The sequence below is a fragment of the Cottoperca gobio genome, chromosome 16, assembly GCF_900634415.1.
Source record: "Cottoperca gobio chromosome 16, fCotGob3.1, whole genome shotgun sequence".
Classification (NCBI taxonomy): Eukaryota; Metazoa; Chordata; class Actinopteri; order Perciformes; family Bovichtidae; genus Cottoperca; species Cottoperca gobio.
In genome coordinates this window covers 22564901-22580262 of record NC_041370.1, presented here as the reverse complement: position 1 = coordinate 22580262, position 15362 = coordinate 22564901, and the positions used below count along the sequence as shown (strand labels likewise).

At 42.4% G+C, this 15362-nt stretch overlaps 1 protein-coding gene across 5 annotated transcripts in view; it reads right to left on the bottom strand.

Moving 5' to 3' along the window:
• vps13b (vacuolar protein sorting 13 homolog B) overlaps nucleotides 1-15362 on the bottom strand; it is a 315620-nt gene that overhangs the window by 19691 nt on the left and 280567 nt on the right. For 3 of the 5 annotated variants that reach the window (XM_029452593.1, XM_029452595.1, XM_029452594.1), the window contains exons 47-51: nucleotides 12740-12895; nucleotides 9188-9454; nucleotides 6806-6889; nucleotides 6132-6307; nucleotides 2479-2649 (exon numbers count right to left, since the gene is read on the bottom strand). In XM_029452593.1, coding sequence (XP_029308453.1) covers nucleotides 2479-2649; nucleotides 6132-6307; nucleotides 6806-6889; nucleotides 9188-9454; nucleotides 12740-12895 — 854 coding nt within the window. The other 2 variants (XR_003833763.1, XM_029452596.1) reach the window with 2 other exon arrangements.

Here is a 15362-nt window from a genome sequence, read left to right as displayed (position 1 = left end):
ACCCTATCCAGTGGGCTACACTACAGCCAAGCAGTCAGACAAGCTGAGCACATTTCTACTGTTCTGAGCTGGTTTCTTATTGAGGCCCCTGCAGTAAGGCTATGGGTGCATGGACTGTAAACACATAGCTATAATAATATATAGACAGAGACACAGACAAGCAGCTACCTGTAATGAAGTATTGATAAACAACCATTATTGTTAGCTTGGTAATAAAAATAATTTATGTTCAATTCTTAAGATTAAGAATATAATTTCCTCTGTCTACTCATGTAATTCAGCTATCGACATGTATTACACAGTGCAGCATGCAGCCCTAAACAGGCATTGAAATGTGTTGCATATAAACAAACAATTCTTATATTGTTATACTACGCAGACCATTAACATACTGACAGTCAGTCAGGCTAAACAAATACATAGAAAGAAAAGATCTGCACACAAGTTATGCAATACAAACAGATACAGAGAACAGTCGACAAGGCATCTGGGAACACACACGGGCATGTTGAGACACAGACAAACAGACAGAAACACACAACCATTTTCCCACCGACACAACAGTCATTTCACGGTAATCATGGTCTTGTGAACCCTAAACAGCGCAGTGCCAGAAGAGAGCCAAACAAACAGTTCTCTCAGACTTGCTTTGAACTTCTCCCTCTCCCTCAAGGCCGCCTCGACTCTGCTCAGCCTACCAACCTGCCACCTCAAACTTGTCACGTACCCAAAGACTCCCTGCTTTGAAATGGGAAAACAAGCACTGACAATAGCTTTTCTTTACCATTTACTGCTGTTTGTGTGTTTAATAGGACATTGACCTCGAGGCTGAGAGCAGCAAAGTGCAGGGCTCATAAATCACATTACAGAGCTCACAAAAAGGTAATTGAAAGAAATGTGCTCAGCAGCTTCTGTCAAAACCTGCCAACTCTGGTGTTGAGGGTTTTAGAAGTGTGGATTTTGAGAAGCGTGCACACGCACAGACCCTGCAGCTTGAGCTTACCCCAACCACTACAAGATGTTTGTGTAATGATTGTGGAGGTGCCTCTCTGCCATTAAAAATCCAACAGAGAAAGAAAAATAATTTTTACTACTTTCAACTTCCTCTGCCGCTTTAAGACACAATATTTACACACTCCCTTCCAGGGAGTTCAGTTGGCTTGGTTTCCCCACTGTGCCAGGGAGACTGAACCCTCTTTCCAAACAGCAAACTGTAACACTGTTATCAACATTAAGGACAAATATACAAATTAAACTGTGGCTTTCACTTGCTGTCCAAGTTCTGAGTGTGTTTAAAGATAGCAATCAGTGCTATTAATCCTCTAATGACCCTTTCCCCCCTTTTTCTATTAGCATTTTTCCTTCTTGCTCTTAAACATAAAGTAGCTGATTTCTGTGTTTCCGAAGAACTGCCACTGCCACTTACATGATGTGAAATGTGCTTTGGCCTTGGGCTTTTGTCTCGCAAGAAGAGAGAGGCCTGACTGACAGGGAAACTGGACACCAAACCTCCAGATAGAAGCCCTCCACTGAGACACAGTGTGTGTGACGATTAAAGGTGAGCGATGTGTATGGTGGTGTGTGCATGTAACACATTGTTATGAGTGTGTGTACACATGTGCTGGGCAACAATATGTGTGTGTCTTTGAGTATGTATAGAGAGCAGAGAAACCCAGCAAACCACAGAAAGACATATGGCCCACATGTCCAGTAGATCCACTGGGACTCTTTGTAGCTTGGAGCCTGTGGGAGAGCATGTGGCTACGGCTTTTTCCGCTGCTATCAAGATGTGATTGCTTTGTGACAAAGATGATTTCCAGAGTGACATTTGTGGACAGATTCACATGTGTGCGTTTCCCGATTGTATATGAACCCTCATGCACGGGCCACATATACACACATTTGCACACATCTATACAGTATACACACTGTATGCTCTGCAAAGCTGTGCCAAGTTTTAACTGGATGCAAGGCCCTGTGACTAGTGTGAGAAAGTGGGACTGTGACAGAGTGACAGCCTAAATCTCTGGTCTGTGGTGATGGCACTTGTTGATGTATGGCTCTACATTGTCTTTGCAGTTAACGGTTTTATTATGTGAACAAAGAGTCAGCAATAAAGAGAAGCCTCCCTTATTAAAGGGCTCGCTTGCACAACTTTCAGCTTTGAGGAGGGATGCTGTATGAAGCCTACTCTTAGAAAAACATTGGTGGGTCTCAAGGACATTTGTGTTATGAAATCTAACAGTAAGATTTAATGCTTGCCACAGAAGTTTTATAATAAAGATGGAAAATATTTACACATGTTGACTTATTACAAAGGATCATAAGGTGTAATCGTGTAATGGTGTAAACGAGGGCTTGTGCACTTTGTTGTGTGTGTTTTGTTTGAAAAAGACGACCAACACTAATCATGAAGTAAAAGCACAAGACCACAATTATTACAGATGCACTGAACAGGCAACAACTGATGGGAAGTACCTGTCAGTGTCGGTGGCGACGTAGGGCCATGGTGGCCCAGTGGAGGTCTTCGGCCCATAGAAGTCAGCCAGGATGTGTTCCAGATTGCTCTCATTTTCATTCTTGTGCACTATCTGCTTGATTAGGCTGGTGGAGATTGGCACAGCACAGTTGGAAGCGTCTTCATCCTCCCTGAAAGACGGAGCACAAATCATTATAGATGTCTCTAACAAGAAGAACATTAGTGTGATGCATGTACTTATTTGTCTGAAACAAATTTCCATTTGAAATAGATAGCTCACAGGACATGTATATCCTCAGTGATTCTCAAACATGTTGCTATCTTTACTCAACAATCTGCAGGCCTTTCTGCCAAGCAGGCCATGTACCAGCTGAGTTTACTTATGTTGATTATCTCTTCCTCTGTGGTGGATGGTGTGATAGGTGATTGCTTGAAATTAAAACCTACATACTCGTGGGGTCATAAAGACACATGGTTGTGAACCACTGTGTATATCAGCAAATCTGGCTTGGAAGCATGTTTACTTATTCTACGCCAGAAACAATTCACAGATAGTTTTTATTTCACTATAGAACAAGACATCTCTTGACAGCTGCTGACTATTCCAATTGTTCTATTCAGAACAATTGAAGTGACCTCCAGCTAAACTCTGTTTTACCCCAAAACCTCGAAGAGGGTTGAATCTGCCTTTTGTTCTGGATTTTTCTTCCTGACATGCAGTCTTACCTTACAAAAACTAATTCACAAAGATCATAGAAAAAGCTAAACGGCAGTAAATAATCCTATTGGATAACTCAGCCCCAGACACTGGTCAATTATGGTTTTGCAACAAGAAAAAAGGAACTAAATCCAAACTGTAATAGCTTCTTCTCTTTCTCTGGGCAGCATCCAGTTCCACTTGGCTAAAGCAAAGCAGCCCCCTTACCCTAGAGCAGTAGTTTATTAATAGAGCTCATTGTGCTATAAAAGGAACACAGGGGCTATTGCTTATGGATCTGGGGCAAGACAGAGGAGAGGGACAAGGTGTTGACAGGAAGCCTTTCATCTAGAGCTGTTCCTGAGGGGGGAAACTGGAAGAAGGCTTCTGATTGTAACCCTCAGCTTTCTAATGTGGTGGCCAATATTTGGAGAGCAGGACATAACGGTTCTGGTTAAGACTTGTCTGTGTCTCTTGTGTCGCAGACCGCAGCTCTGCTCTCTACCTCGTCCATTAGAGCCCACAACTATGTGTAATTACAGGAAGGAAAGACGAGCTGTTGACCAGCGAACATTCAAGATTGGATCCGTCCTAGAGGTTTGGGGTTGTGTGTGTGTGTGTGTGTGTTATTGTGTATGTGAGTGAAGGTACGTGTACAATTGTGGCTTATAGTGTGTGTGTTTTTGAGGATGGAGAGGGATGAGGGATGGATTGAGTTGGGGGGACGAGAGAGAGGGGTATGTAAGTTTGTGCGGTGAAAGGCAGTTTAGAAAGGGGACGGATCATAAACACAAGGAGCATTGTGGTTGCAATCCAGAAAGACAAGACACTTAGTTGTTTCTGAGCTTGCTTTCTGCGCTCATGAAAAAGGATTTATCTCCAGCAACAAGGGCCAAATATATTCCCAGTCACTGTATGGCCACTGTGGTTCCTTTATGGCAGCAGAAATCAAAACAAACTTTGTGACCAGATATCTAAACACACAACAGCAAAGACTTCTCTCAGGGGGAGTCAATTACACTCAATGTTTACTCTGTTTATTCAGATCACCACTAGTTGCTACCAAAGGGGTGATGTTTTTTCATAAAACAACAAAGATTACAGATGTACAGATGTACAGATAACAAATACAGTAGGAACAACAACAACAATACAGTGTGTACATGTGGTAGTTATTTCCCCTGGGGCCACCCATACTGAAACATAAACACTCATGTTACTGAAAGACACTTTGGACTAAAGCATCTGCCATTTAAAAGTTGTGACATGACACATGAGGTACCATGGTGATGTTATTAGATGTTATATAGCCTACAGATGAATTACAGATACATGGCATTTCTTTCATGGGCACATTTTGATGCAACTTAACATTTTGACGATTGATTCAGCTTCGTGGAGCCTACTATGATAAACTATATAAAGAGCTGTCTCTTACAAGAGGATATGGATAATATGAGAAAGCGTGAACACAAACTGACAAACTGGGACCGAGAAACAGGCGTAGTAGTGATGTATGTGACAGACTCTGCCCATGATGAAGTGGTGACTGTAACACTTACACTGGCACATAGACAACTATGACAATGACAGACCACACATGGATACCAGGACACATGTGCACATACACTACTCATCCACCCATGCACGCACACGCACACACACACACACACACACACACACACACACACACACACACACACACACACACACACAAAATAAGGGGCCAAAAACCTGCTCTTTGTTAGGGCCTGCATCTAAATGAGGTGTAATTATGGTCCAACCTGACATGTTGGAATGGGAGCAGTGTCTTAGCTGCTGCCAAGCTGGCTTCCTGTTCCCCTGAAATGTGCCTACATTCCCCTGGATCATGTCTTCATGTTGGCACACAGAAAACAGAATGTGGTGTGAGGGAACCTTAAGTAAGTGTCTCTCCAGCTTTGCTAAATGGAGGCATAAAAAACCATTACAGAAGACCAGTGTCTGTCCTTTGCAGCAGTATGAGCTGGTTGCTGATGACATACTATAACACTGGACTGAAAGACCTAAATTGTCCAGTGAATTTTCCTACTGATTGGCAACTATGTTGGCCATGAGAATGGAAACAGAAGACCTGCCAAAGATGAAGTGGCAGGTGAAGGCTAAGTCTCTGCCTAAGCCATGCGGACACATTCTGCATTGTAAGGCTGTATGGAATGTCATTTTTGTACATTCAAAGCTTCTGCTGAGGTTTTCGAACAAAGCTTTGAAGGTCTGTCGTCATATTTTATGACGTAAACATTAAAAAAAGAAATCCTTGAACAAATCCTCAATTTGAATTTAGTAATCCATCAGATTAAATGAGTTAGTCTTTTTTTTTTTGATTGTTGCTAGACCGCCCGAGGTACGTGCCTCCCTTTGTGGGCGGCAAGAGGGAGAGCAAACTGTTATATGAACACAGTGAAAAGGTTGTTTTTGAAAGGCTAAACAGCAACAAATATGGATTGAAGTAGAAGATAACTAAAATATTAATTGAAGTAAAAATAACCGTTGGACTTTACAACACTGTGTATATTATTGGACATGTTTGGATCACACGAGTCGGGAACAATCTTACGCCACCACTGATAATGTTAGTGTCGCCGAATCTTTATCTGCAACTGTGTAGGAATACAGGCTTTAAACACAATGAACAGACATGCAAAATAAATTGAATGTCACCGTTATGAATGAAGCTTCAATGCTTTAATCTGTTTGGTACAGCCCTACTGAGTTGTGATAATATATCATGAGAAGTGTACAAAGGTTAGAGTATTGTGGGTCACGTAGACTTTTGTGTTGCAGGTGAGATTCTTTATACACTTTATATCTACCTTGACTTTTACGGAAGTAAACTTGCAAATGTTGGGCAATACTGTGTACTAGATGGTCTCAATGTGGCAAAGTTAAAAAAGCTTTTGTTCTTTGTTTTTTTACCTGGCCTGGAAAGTGAGGTGGTGGGTGAGGTCGGCCTCAGTGTTTAACAGGGGCTCCTGGTGGCCATGGCCACAAATCAGCTGGTTCTCTCTCAGTCCTAGACTCCTCTTCTCTATGTGGACGATTACTGGATCTGGCAAGTGGCTCCTCATGACAAACAGTGGACTGAAAACCACCTGAAACAGGGGATTCATACAGAACCATCATCAGTGAGACACTCTGCACAAACATACAAACTGACAGAATGAAACTGACAAGGATAGTTAGAGGATGTTCAATAATTCATCTGCCGTGAATCCTTTAAAGTCCATTCCTCTTCAATGATTTACACCTATGTTAATAAGATACACTGGGTTGAAAATATGGCAGCAAATTATGTGACGACCGTACAGATCAATTAAATCAAACAACAACTACAACCAAACCAGGCAGGTCTGTGATCATGTTATGTCACATTATACCAAAGAAGTGAGAAGAAATTATAAGTTTTGCTTGAACAAAACACTGTGTTGTTTATGCGTATAGGTATGTGATGCTTTAGTGTTCCTTAGTAATCAATAATGTATTGCTCTCACTACCTGGCAAGAGCTGGAAAAACCTACACATATAGTAACAGAACAAAACACCAACTTTGTGTCACATTATGGAAATAATGCATGTGCAGGGATACTCACCACTCGCTGCTGCATGTGAGAGTCAGGTTCAATTGTGATGAGAGTGCACCACACATAGAGCAAAGATCCACTGGAGCAAGGCACCTGAAAAGAGACACACTGGCATTGTTCAGCACATTTCTTTAGTGGAGAGGGTTAATAGGAAAAAGATTGATCAAGGACACTCAAGGGCAACTTGATTGTGATTGTTTGTGGTTATGATGTCTGATGACTTCGCTGCCACTCGCCCACTGACAGAATGTTTATTACCTCCATCAGTAACGCATTATCATGTTTTGTCCTAAAAAACATTTTTTGGCTTCTTTCAGTAGTTAAAAGTTAAATCTCCCCAAAGCCCTGCAACACAATATCATGGCTGAGGAGACTGACAACTGTTAGTGCCAGATAATGGGCCATTACAGGCAGTTAAATCTTAGCAAGATTTAAAGGCTGGGAATGTGCCCACCGAAGGCTGAGCGCTCTTAATGTGTCACTGGTGTTTGTCCCATTTACTCCTCGCTCCTCATTAAAGCCTTGAGATGCCAGGGCACATTACAAGTGGTCTAGTTTATGACAGACTGGGGACTGCATGTACTGGTGGGGACATCTGAGTGGAGCAAAGAGACAGAGCGAACATTCAGTTTTAATATAGTGGGCCTTGCAAAACAGCCTTGTTGGGATGAGGGAGTGAAACTTTGGAAAACAGATACTTTATAGGCCTGATCCACTGAAAACACTCACGGCTGGGATAAGGTCAAGACGACCTCCTGTACTTTGTCAAAAGTAAAGGACAAGGGCAAAAAAAAAACGTTGAAAATAAGAGATATGGAGGAGGAAGGTGAGATATGAGGAAGAGGAGTTACTTCAGATGGATTACTGATACAGATAATCAGAAGACAGATGAGAACAGAGACAGACATCGTCAGGGGAGAGAGAGTTAGAGGGGGCAACAGGTGGACAAGCTGAATGCCAAAGCATGAAGTAAATAAAGAAGAGGAGTTAACAACTACAAGATAGATGAGTGAGCCAGTGTGTGGGCGAGAGAGTAAAGAAAGGGAGGAAACGAGAGAGTGAAATAGCAGGAGACAGACAGAGATAGAGAGATCTAAGGACCCAGCTACTACTCCAGGCAGCTCTCTCATTCAGAGCCAACCCTCCATATGTGTAATGAATGGCTGATCTGAGGAGAAGAGATAACAGTGGAGGTTGGAATAGAGTCAGAGATGTTCAGACCCACACACAGAAGCTGGACCTGTAGAAGCTAGCTAGTATTTTTATATGTATATTCCTATATATAGGAGGAAAATAAAGAGAGGCACAGACAAACCAGGGAACAAGAAACATACCGAACAAGAGCCAGGGCAGCAGGGACGGAGAGGAGTGATTGTCTGGCCCTAATCCAGCGGTGTGAAAGTGCCTTCAAAGCTTCTCCCTGTGCCCACATATCAGCTAGTGTTTCCTGTCTATGGTTAGTGTTGTTATGAGAGAGCATAAACTGTATTTTCTGCATCTCAACATGGTCGGGTTATGGGTTGGTGGGCCTTTGTAAGCCTATCTGAGGGGAAGATCTCAATCTGTTTTATAACTACGAGAAGCAGCGTGGAAGCTCTGCCACTTTGGCCACCCAGGAGGAGAGGATCCGGTCACAGTTGGTGGTCCAGTCACTGGCTCCAAACGTGTGTGTGGCTGGAGAGCCGGTCGGAAGTAGTGGTGCGTCAATGTGTGCATCTATCTGTGTTTGTGTAAGATATCCATATCAAACATATCTTTTAAAAAGTACATTACAAATAACTAATGTAGTCTATAACAGTAAAGAGCATCCAGACAGGTCTTTGGGAACTAGATAATCAATTCCACTGGCCAACTTGTGGCTATATTCACCTTCAAGAAACACTTCACTCCAACAAAGATCTTTTGTATATCAATTACTCGCTTCGTGTTCATTTGAATACATGAAGAAAACGTTGTTTTCTCGCAGGCCTCCTCGGTAAACGAAGAATCCAGAAATGGAACAAAGTCTTGAATTGAAGTAAACAGGGGCCGCATTTAACAACAGCAAAACAATATCAAAACATCTGTTTACAAACTGCCACACAACTGGAGCAGTATAATCCAAGTCTCAGTTAACCAGTCGTATGCTCACTGCGTATCAACACTTCCGCATAAACAGCACTCACACGGACGAGTGCAAGCGTGACACTGTTTGTGAGGAAGTGTACACAACCCCATGTCAAAAGACCCAAACTATCCCTTTAATTCATCATTTAATTCAATACTTTCTCCGTTTTTGGATTCTGCGTTCACCGATCAAATACAAATGATCGTTTTGGGGGTGAAGTAAATATTCCTTATGTTATGTAGAGACTCCACAGTCTCAGTCCAAGTCTGTTTGTGGTACCATACCTGTACAACAGAGCTGCTGCTGCCCTTTTCCCTCCTCTCCAGCTGAACATCCTGGGACCAGTCTTCATCTCCTCTGGCCCTCACACACAGCTCTGTCATCTCGGCGTCCTCCAACACATATGACGGCAGCTTGGCCCCTGCTTCCAGGCAGTCACAGTGTTCCCTGACCACCGTCTGACTGTCAGGCCCCACGTAGTGCTGCACCACCCGCAGCTCAATGTCCTGAGTCAGGTAGCTGCACATCACTTGCCGCCCACAGATTATTACCTGGAGAGAAGAAAGTTACAGTGGAGAATTTCCACAATTAAAACAAAATAATTCTTTTTGTGAACTCTAGGAGGCAATAGACACCGAGCCTTGAATACAGAGACATCCTGTTGATCTTATAATGTCCTCTGTTCATTGAGCATGACCTAACAGAAAGATGGTGTGTGTGTGTGAGAATTGCTACATGAGTACAGTGTTACAGACGCTGTTTGACAAGCACTTCGGCTGAAGCATAGTGACGCCTTTAGGAACATTACAAAATTTCAATTATGGAACAAACTAGTTTTCCTCAGTGACGTTTTACTTCACATTAAAATTAAAAAGGAAAAAAAGTTAAGAAATGGGGAGCATTACATATTTGTAGCTAGGACGGGGAAAGTCATCATCTGTCTTCACCACTGAAAGGTCACTGGTGCGGGATGCATCCCACCCTCAAGCATTATGGATCAGTAAAACTTCAAATTCCACTTTCACTGTCTTTACAGTGAAAGGAGTTTTTATGAAAGGGTTTATCACTGTGTGATAATGTTCCAAGGTTCATGTCCATCACTCCATATACAGTACTATGCACACACGCACTTTTTTCCATTAGTATTATCCTGTATCACCGATATACATTTCATCAATACTTGGGAGGACATCTGTATTTATGAACACAAATGCACACGCATATCCAAGCCACAGCCACGAGGGAGCTCTCATCTGGGACTGACACATCTAATTGTGCTCAGAATTGATTGCTTCCCCCCCTTCTGTGAGTGTGTGTTTATGTCTGCACGTGCATGGCTGTGTGTGTTCTGCAGGTTGTGGCACTGATAATGACCTTGGAGAGAAACTTCTCTCCATCAATCATTACTTTATATCCATTCACTGACACACACTCACGTCAGCAGCTAGCTGTAATGTACACACACACACACACACACACACACACACACACACACACACACACACACACACACACACACACACACACACACACACACACACACACACACACACACACACTTTCCCTGGCTGCCCATCTTCCTCTTCCTTGCTGTGTTGACACACATGTGTAGAAAGAAAAACAAAAGTCTGTTTTAGAGAGGATTAGAAAGATGTAAAGAATTGTTTTCTCTTTTTGCAATTTAAAGCTTTGTATTTATATTTTCATTTCCCAGATTAAATGATCAACCAATGATCAAAAAATAATCACCAGATGAATTGGCCATGACAGTAATTGCCAGTAGCAGCCCTAATGCCCCTGCCTTCACATGTGTTCTCCCACAGGCATCAAAGTGTGCTCAGAGTGTATAGTAATTAGAGAATGCATGTGTGTGCAGATGCGTGTGTGTATTTATATGAGGGAGATTTATACGAGGGGGATTTTTTTAATAGCAGTCGACATGAGGTGCCCATATAAATGATAAAGAGGCCGTCCCAATAAAAGACCAGGGGGTAGCTAGACAGAGAGAGACTGTAGAGCAGTGTGTGACACTCCGAGGATGAGCCCTCCGCCCACCAAAAAAAACAAGATGAGGTATGCTCTCGCAGGCGGGAGACAACTTCTCTGTAGTGGCAGCCGCTGTCCCACTCTGAGGCTTTGTGTTGTGAATTGGATGTGACCAACACTCGTACCCTAACATTGGATGCAATGGGAACAAGATGTAAACAAAGTCTGGGACAGACGGAGGAAGGAATGCGAGAGGCTGCGTCTGTTTTGTCTGGAGGACGAGAAGGAGACATGTGCGACACTTGACACTGTTTACATAACAAAGTGTCACCGCTCTAATCTGACGGCATCTCTGCATTTTCAGGAATACAACGACTCTGCTTTGTATTCGTGGAAAAATACAAACATGATTCACCAATGTTCTTGGTGTAACAAAGGGAACTCGGCAGATTTATGATTTCCTGTGATCTTTTTTGTGAATTGATGGGGCACATCGTGTTGTTGGATGGCTTCAAGCTCATAAGCTTTTGTTTAAGTGCTATAAAACAGATTATGAAAACTGACAAAAACAGTCTGCTGTTAGCCGAGCAACTACTAAATCATAACATACAAATGGAAAGAAAACTGGAGATTAAAAAGGGCTCATCCCAAAATGAGTGCCGGGAAAAGGCAGGTTACAGTTTGCAGGAAGATGTTCTGCAGGAAGATACATTCTTGGTTTTGTTGAGAACTGGGCCTTGTTTATTGTTGTTGTATATTTTCACCACAAATGTACTCAATTAAAAAGTGTTGTCAGTACTGTTAGTCTTTCACTCACCATTTTATTAATAAACTAACTACAAATCATTATTCTGGTGAACCTTGATGCTTATATGACATTTAAAATGAGCAACTGTTGCATGATATGCAAGATGATTCTCACCAGGAAAACACAAACATGACTCGTCTATGGCAACTGAGCAAACTCCATGTAGTGATGAAGACAGAGGAGGTTGAAAGCTCCAGACAAAGCCAGTAAGTAGAGATCGTGTGAAAAACAAAAATGTTCTTAGAACAGCTAATGTAATACTTCTCACATTCATATCCTATAGTTTAAGTATTGTAGCAAAATAGATTTAAATTGGATAAGAAATTGAAATATTTGAATAATGTTTAGATTTAAACTTACATTAACTTATCATTATGAAGTATTTGTTTATAGCACAAGGTAATGGCTGTAAAATAATGACACCATTGGCATTTAGGTTGGTTCCCTATAAGCCCCTGGGTACGATCTCCTGGGGGAAACGAAGGCTCGATTTACGACACAAAGGAAGTATTTCAACCAAACAGGAAATGGATGACGCCTGTAGTTATCGGTGGCTATTCCCAGGTATGAATGAGAATGGCGGACAGTGGAACAACCTGTGACTGTGGAAACTCTAAGAAAAAGAGCCCCGTTGACGGAGGGCTAAAGAAGGTGACAGGGGAGAGAGATGAAACCGAGGTAAAACAAGCCCTTGGCCTGACATTCACTCGATGGAGAGAGCTGCAGGAATTGTGAGGGTGCTTATTAATATTACCGGGTGTTTTACTCTGCAGTTATCATAGCACTGAGTTCGGGGTTTCTAGTTCAAATTGGGATTCTTACGGTTGTTTCTTGCTCTTAGGAAAAAGGAAAGCGATTAGGTTGTCTTTGTGACAGCAGTGCCAACAATAATACCACTTGGAAACGCTAGAGGGGAAAAGTGGAAAGAAGTTCTGTTTCCACTTTAAGAGGTTTGTATGCTTTTTGTAACTATGAAAACATGACGAAAACAAACAACAGCAAAAGCAAAAGCAGACAGAAAGCCAGTAAAACCTGACTGTACCTGCTTCTGGACACCGTTGAGCTGCACCACCTTGATGATGAGTGAAGCTGTGCGTCCTTTGTACTGAATGGTCCTCAGCAGAGTGCCTACGTTGTCCACACTGAAGGCCTCTGACCAGCGCCAGTTCCCCCATCCCTCGATGCAGATGTGCAGCAGCTGCAGGATGGGACAGAGCAGGACACACACACACACACACAAACAGAGACAGAAGACACCAGACATCAGAGGTTAGTCTTCTTGCCCTTTATTTATCCCAGAGCAAAAGGCAAGTAAATAACAAGATTCTTTGTTTAGACGATTTTGGTAGGCCGAAGAAGGGAGACAACAAAGTTCCTGTTTACTGGTGCTGCACAGACCTGCTGCTGTTGGAAGTAGAAATGGAAGGTCGCACACAATAAACTGGCTGGTGGAAAACAGCTGATGTGGAAGCTCATTATGACTACATGTGTGTGTGTGTGTGTACTTGTGTGGTTGGATGTGGAGGGCTCTGTTCTCCACACATCTAAATAAGAGGCAGATAGTTTGGCTCTCAACCCTTTCAGCTTCATAAGCATCTCTTCAATGTGGAGCACATCTATGTGTGTGGCTGGGGGTAAACACACAGACTCAAGAGGGCAGCAATAAACACACGTTGCCCTGCCGTTTGACATCCAAACAACTTTGGACAATTCTGACCATTTTCCGACCATTTCTTGTATTTTGTGCCACAAAATGGCTGAAATATGTAAAGAAGCATGATTTCTAAGATAACTACATCCGGATACGCAGACCGCTGTTTGACTTGCTTTATCACAATATTACGAAGTGCAAAACACTAACTTCATTTTAAATAAGGTACCCAAATCCACACACACACACACACACACACACACACACACACACACACACACACACACACACACACGTCCACCATGCATACAGCACATCTATGCTACAGTGAAGTCATACATGACAAGGGAACTCATTTGTCAAACAATGTGAGTGTTGTCATTAGATTATGGTCACAATACAGGAGCAGAATCATAAATACGTGGGGAGATCTAAAGTGTTCTTCCCCCTCAGGCAGCGCGGCTGACCTTCCACCCAGCTGAACTCTCTATGTCAGCCCAGCTGCCAACACAACTTTAAACTTGCAACAGTTAGATAGGGAGGAGAGAGAACATGAGAAAGACAAAGGATGTAAGTGAGCAAGTGAGTATAGAAAGACAGGGGAGACAAGGGGGGGTGGGGGGTTCAATACACTCCCAGAGGAGTTGCGACTAAACACTGAAAAGCGTTTTTGAAGATTTACACTTTGGCTCGTCGCCTCAATGTGCCGAACATTTAGCCAGAAAAACAAATTACTCCCGAGGTCAAAGAGCATGGGGGACCCTGGTCAAGACCTTCTATGTTTCTCTCCGCTCTAGTCTTTCCTCACTGTTTGAAGGCATATTTCTTTACAATAACATTCTTAATCAAAGCCTGAATTGACTTTCTTCAAGATCATCCCTTCTCCCCGTCTGAGTGGAAATGACATAATTTCTCTGATCTCCTGCTCAGTGGACTTGCTCACAGGGAAAGTGGCAGAGTGGTGTAAACAGCCAGGTGGCAGAGGTTAAGGTTAAGCCCAAGGGTGGAGAACCACTGGATGATTCCCTAAACCAGCACGAACATTATAATCAAGACCAGGTAAGATCATGTTGGTTTGAGGAAAACTTTGAAAACGTGGGGTTCTCTGCCATTCTGCTCCTACTCCCTCCTCGAGTGACCTGGTACTAGATGATAGAAACCTTTTCATTTGCAGTCAACTTTAAAATCTTCCTTAACTTCTTGGTATCAGCCCCTATCTTTAAGATTTTGAGTGGAACTGCATTGGTGTTAATTATGGACAACATGTTGTGGTGGTGATCTGGCTGTGCTGTGCCTCAGCACCATCTGCGAGGACCGATTTGTTATTTCAACACTTCTCCCTCCTTTAACCCCTCTGTTCCTCCCCCTCTCGCTGTGGCTCAACTTGACCTTTAAGGGAGAAGTCATAATAATGTCTCTTCTCAAACTTCAAACAGCGACTGCTGCTCTTGTTTTAATTCATCACTGCTCTGACTCAAGCAATGGAAGAAAAAACAAAAAACCCAGCAGTGACACAGATGAACTGGACACGTAGGATAACAAGAATGAAAAATAAGAAGCTGTTTTGCCTCTTTGTGACTTATCCAACTGGTGCGACACTGAGAAAACCCATTCAACCACATGTGGCGCTTTTATGCACAGGGATTAAGCCTGGCCTTACAGTAACAATATGCAAGGGACTGGAAGACTTCACCAATAGAAATGGCTTTAGAGAAGGCATAATCAGAATCAATACATATATTTATATACACACATGTGTGTATTGTTTTAAGATAGATAGAAAAATGTGAACCTATCTTTTAACCCTGATATGTAGAAGCTTATACATAGATACATGTTATGTATCATTTTGTATATTGGTATATTTGGTTATTGCAGTAAGTACAGTAAAAGTTCATTTTTTTTCATTTTGCATGTGGTGCCTCTAAGCATGTTTAGAAACCATAATCACATCTGCCTTCTAATTCGAAGATCTCTAACCTCAAGAACCAAAATGATGCAATACCCCCCGAGG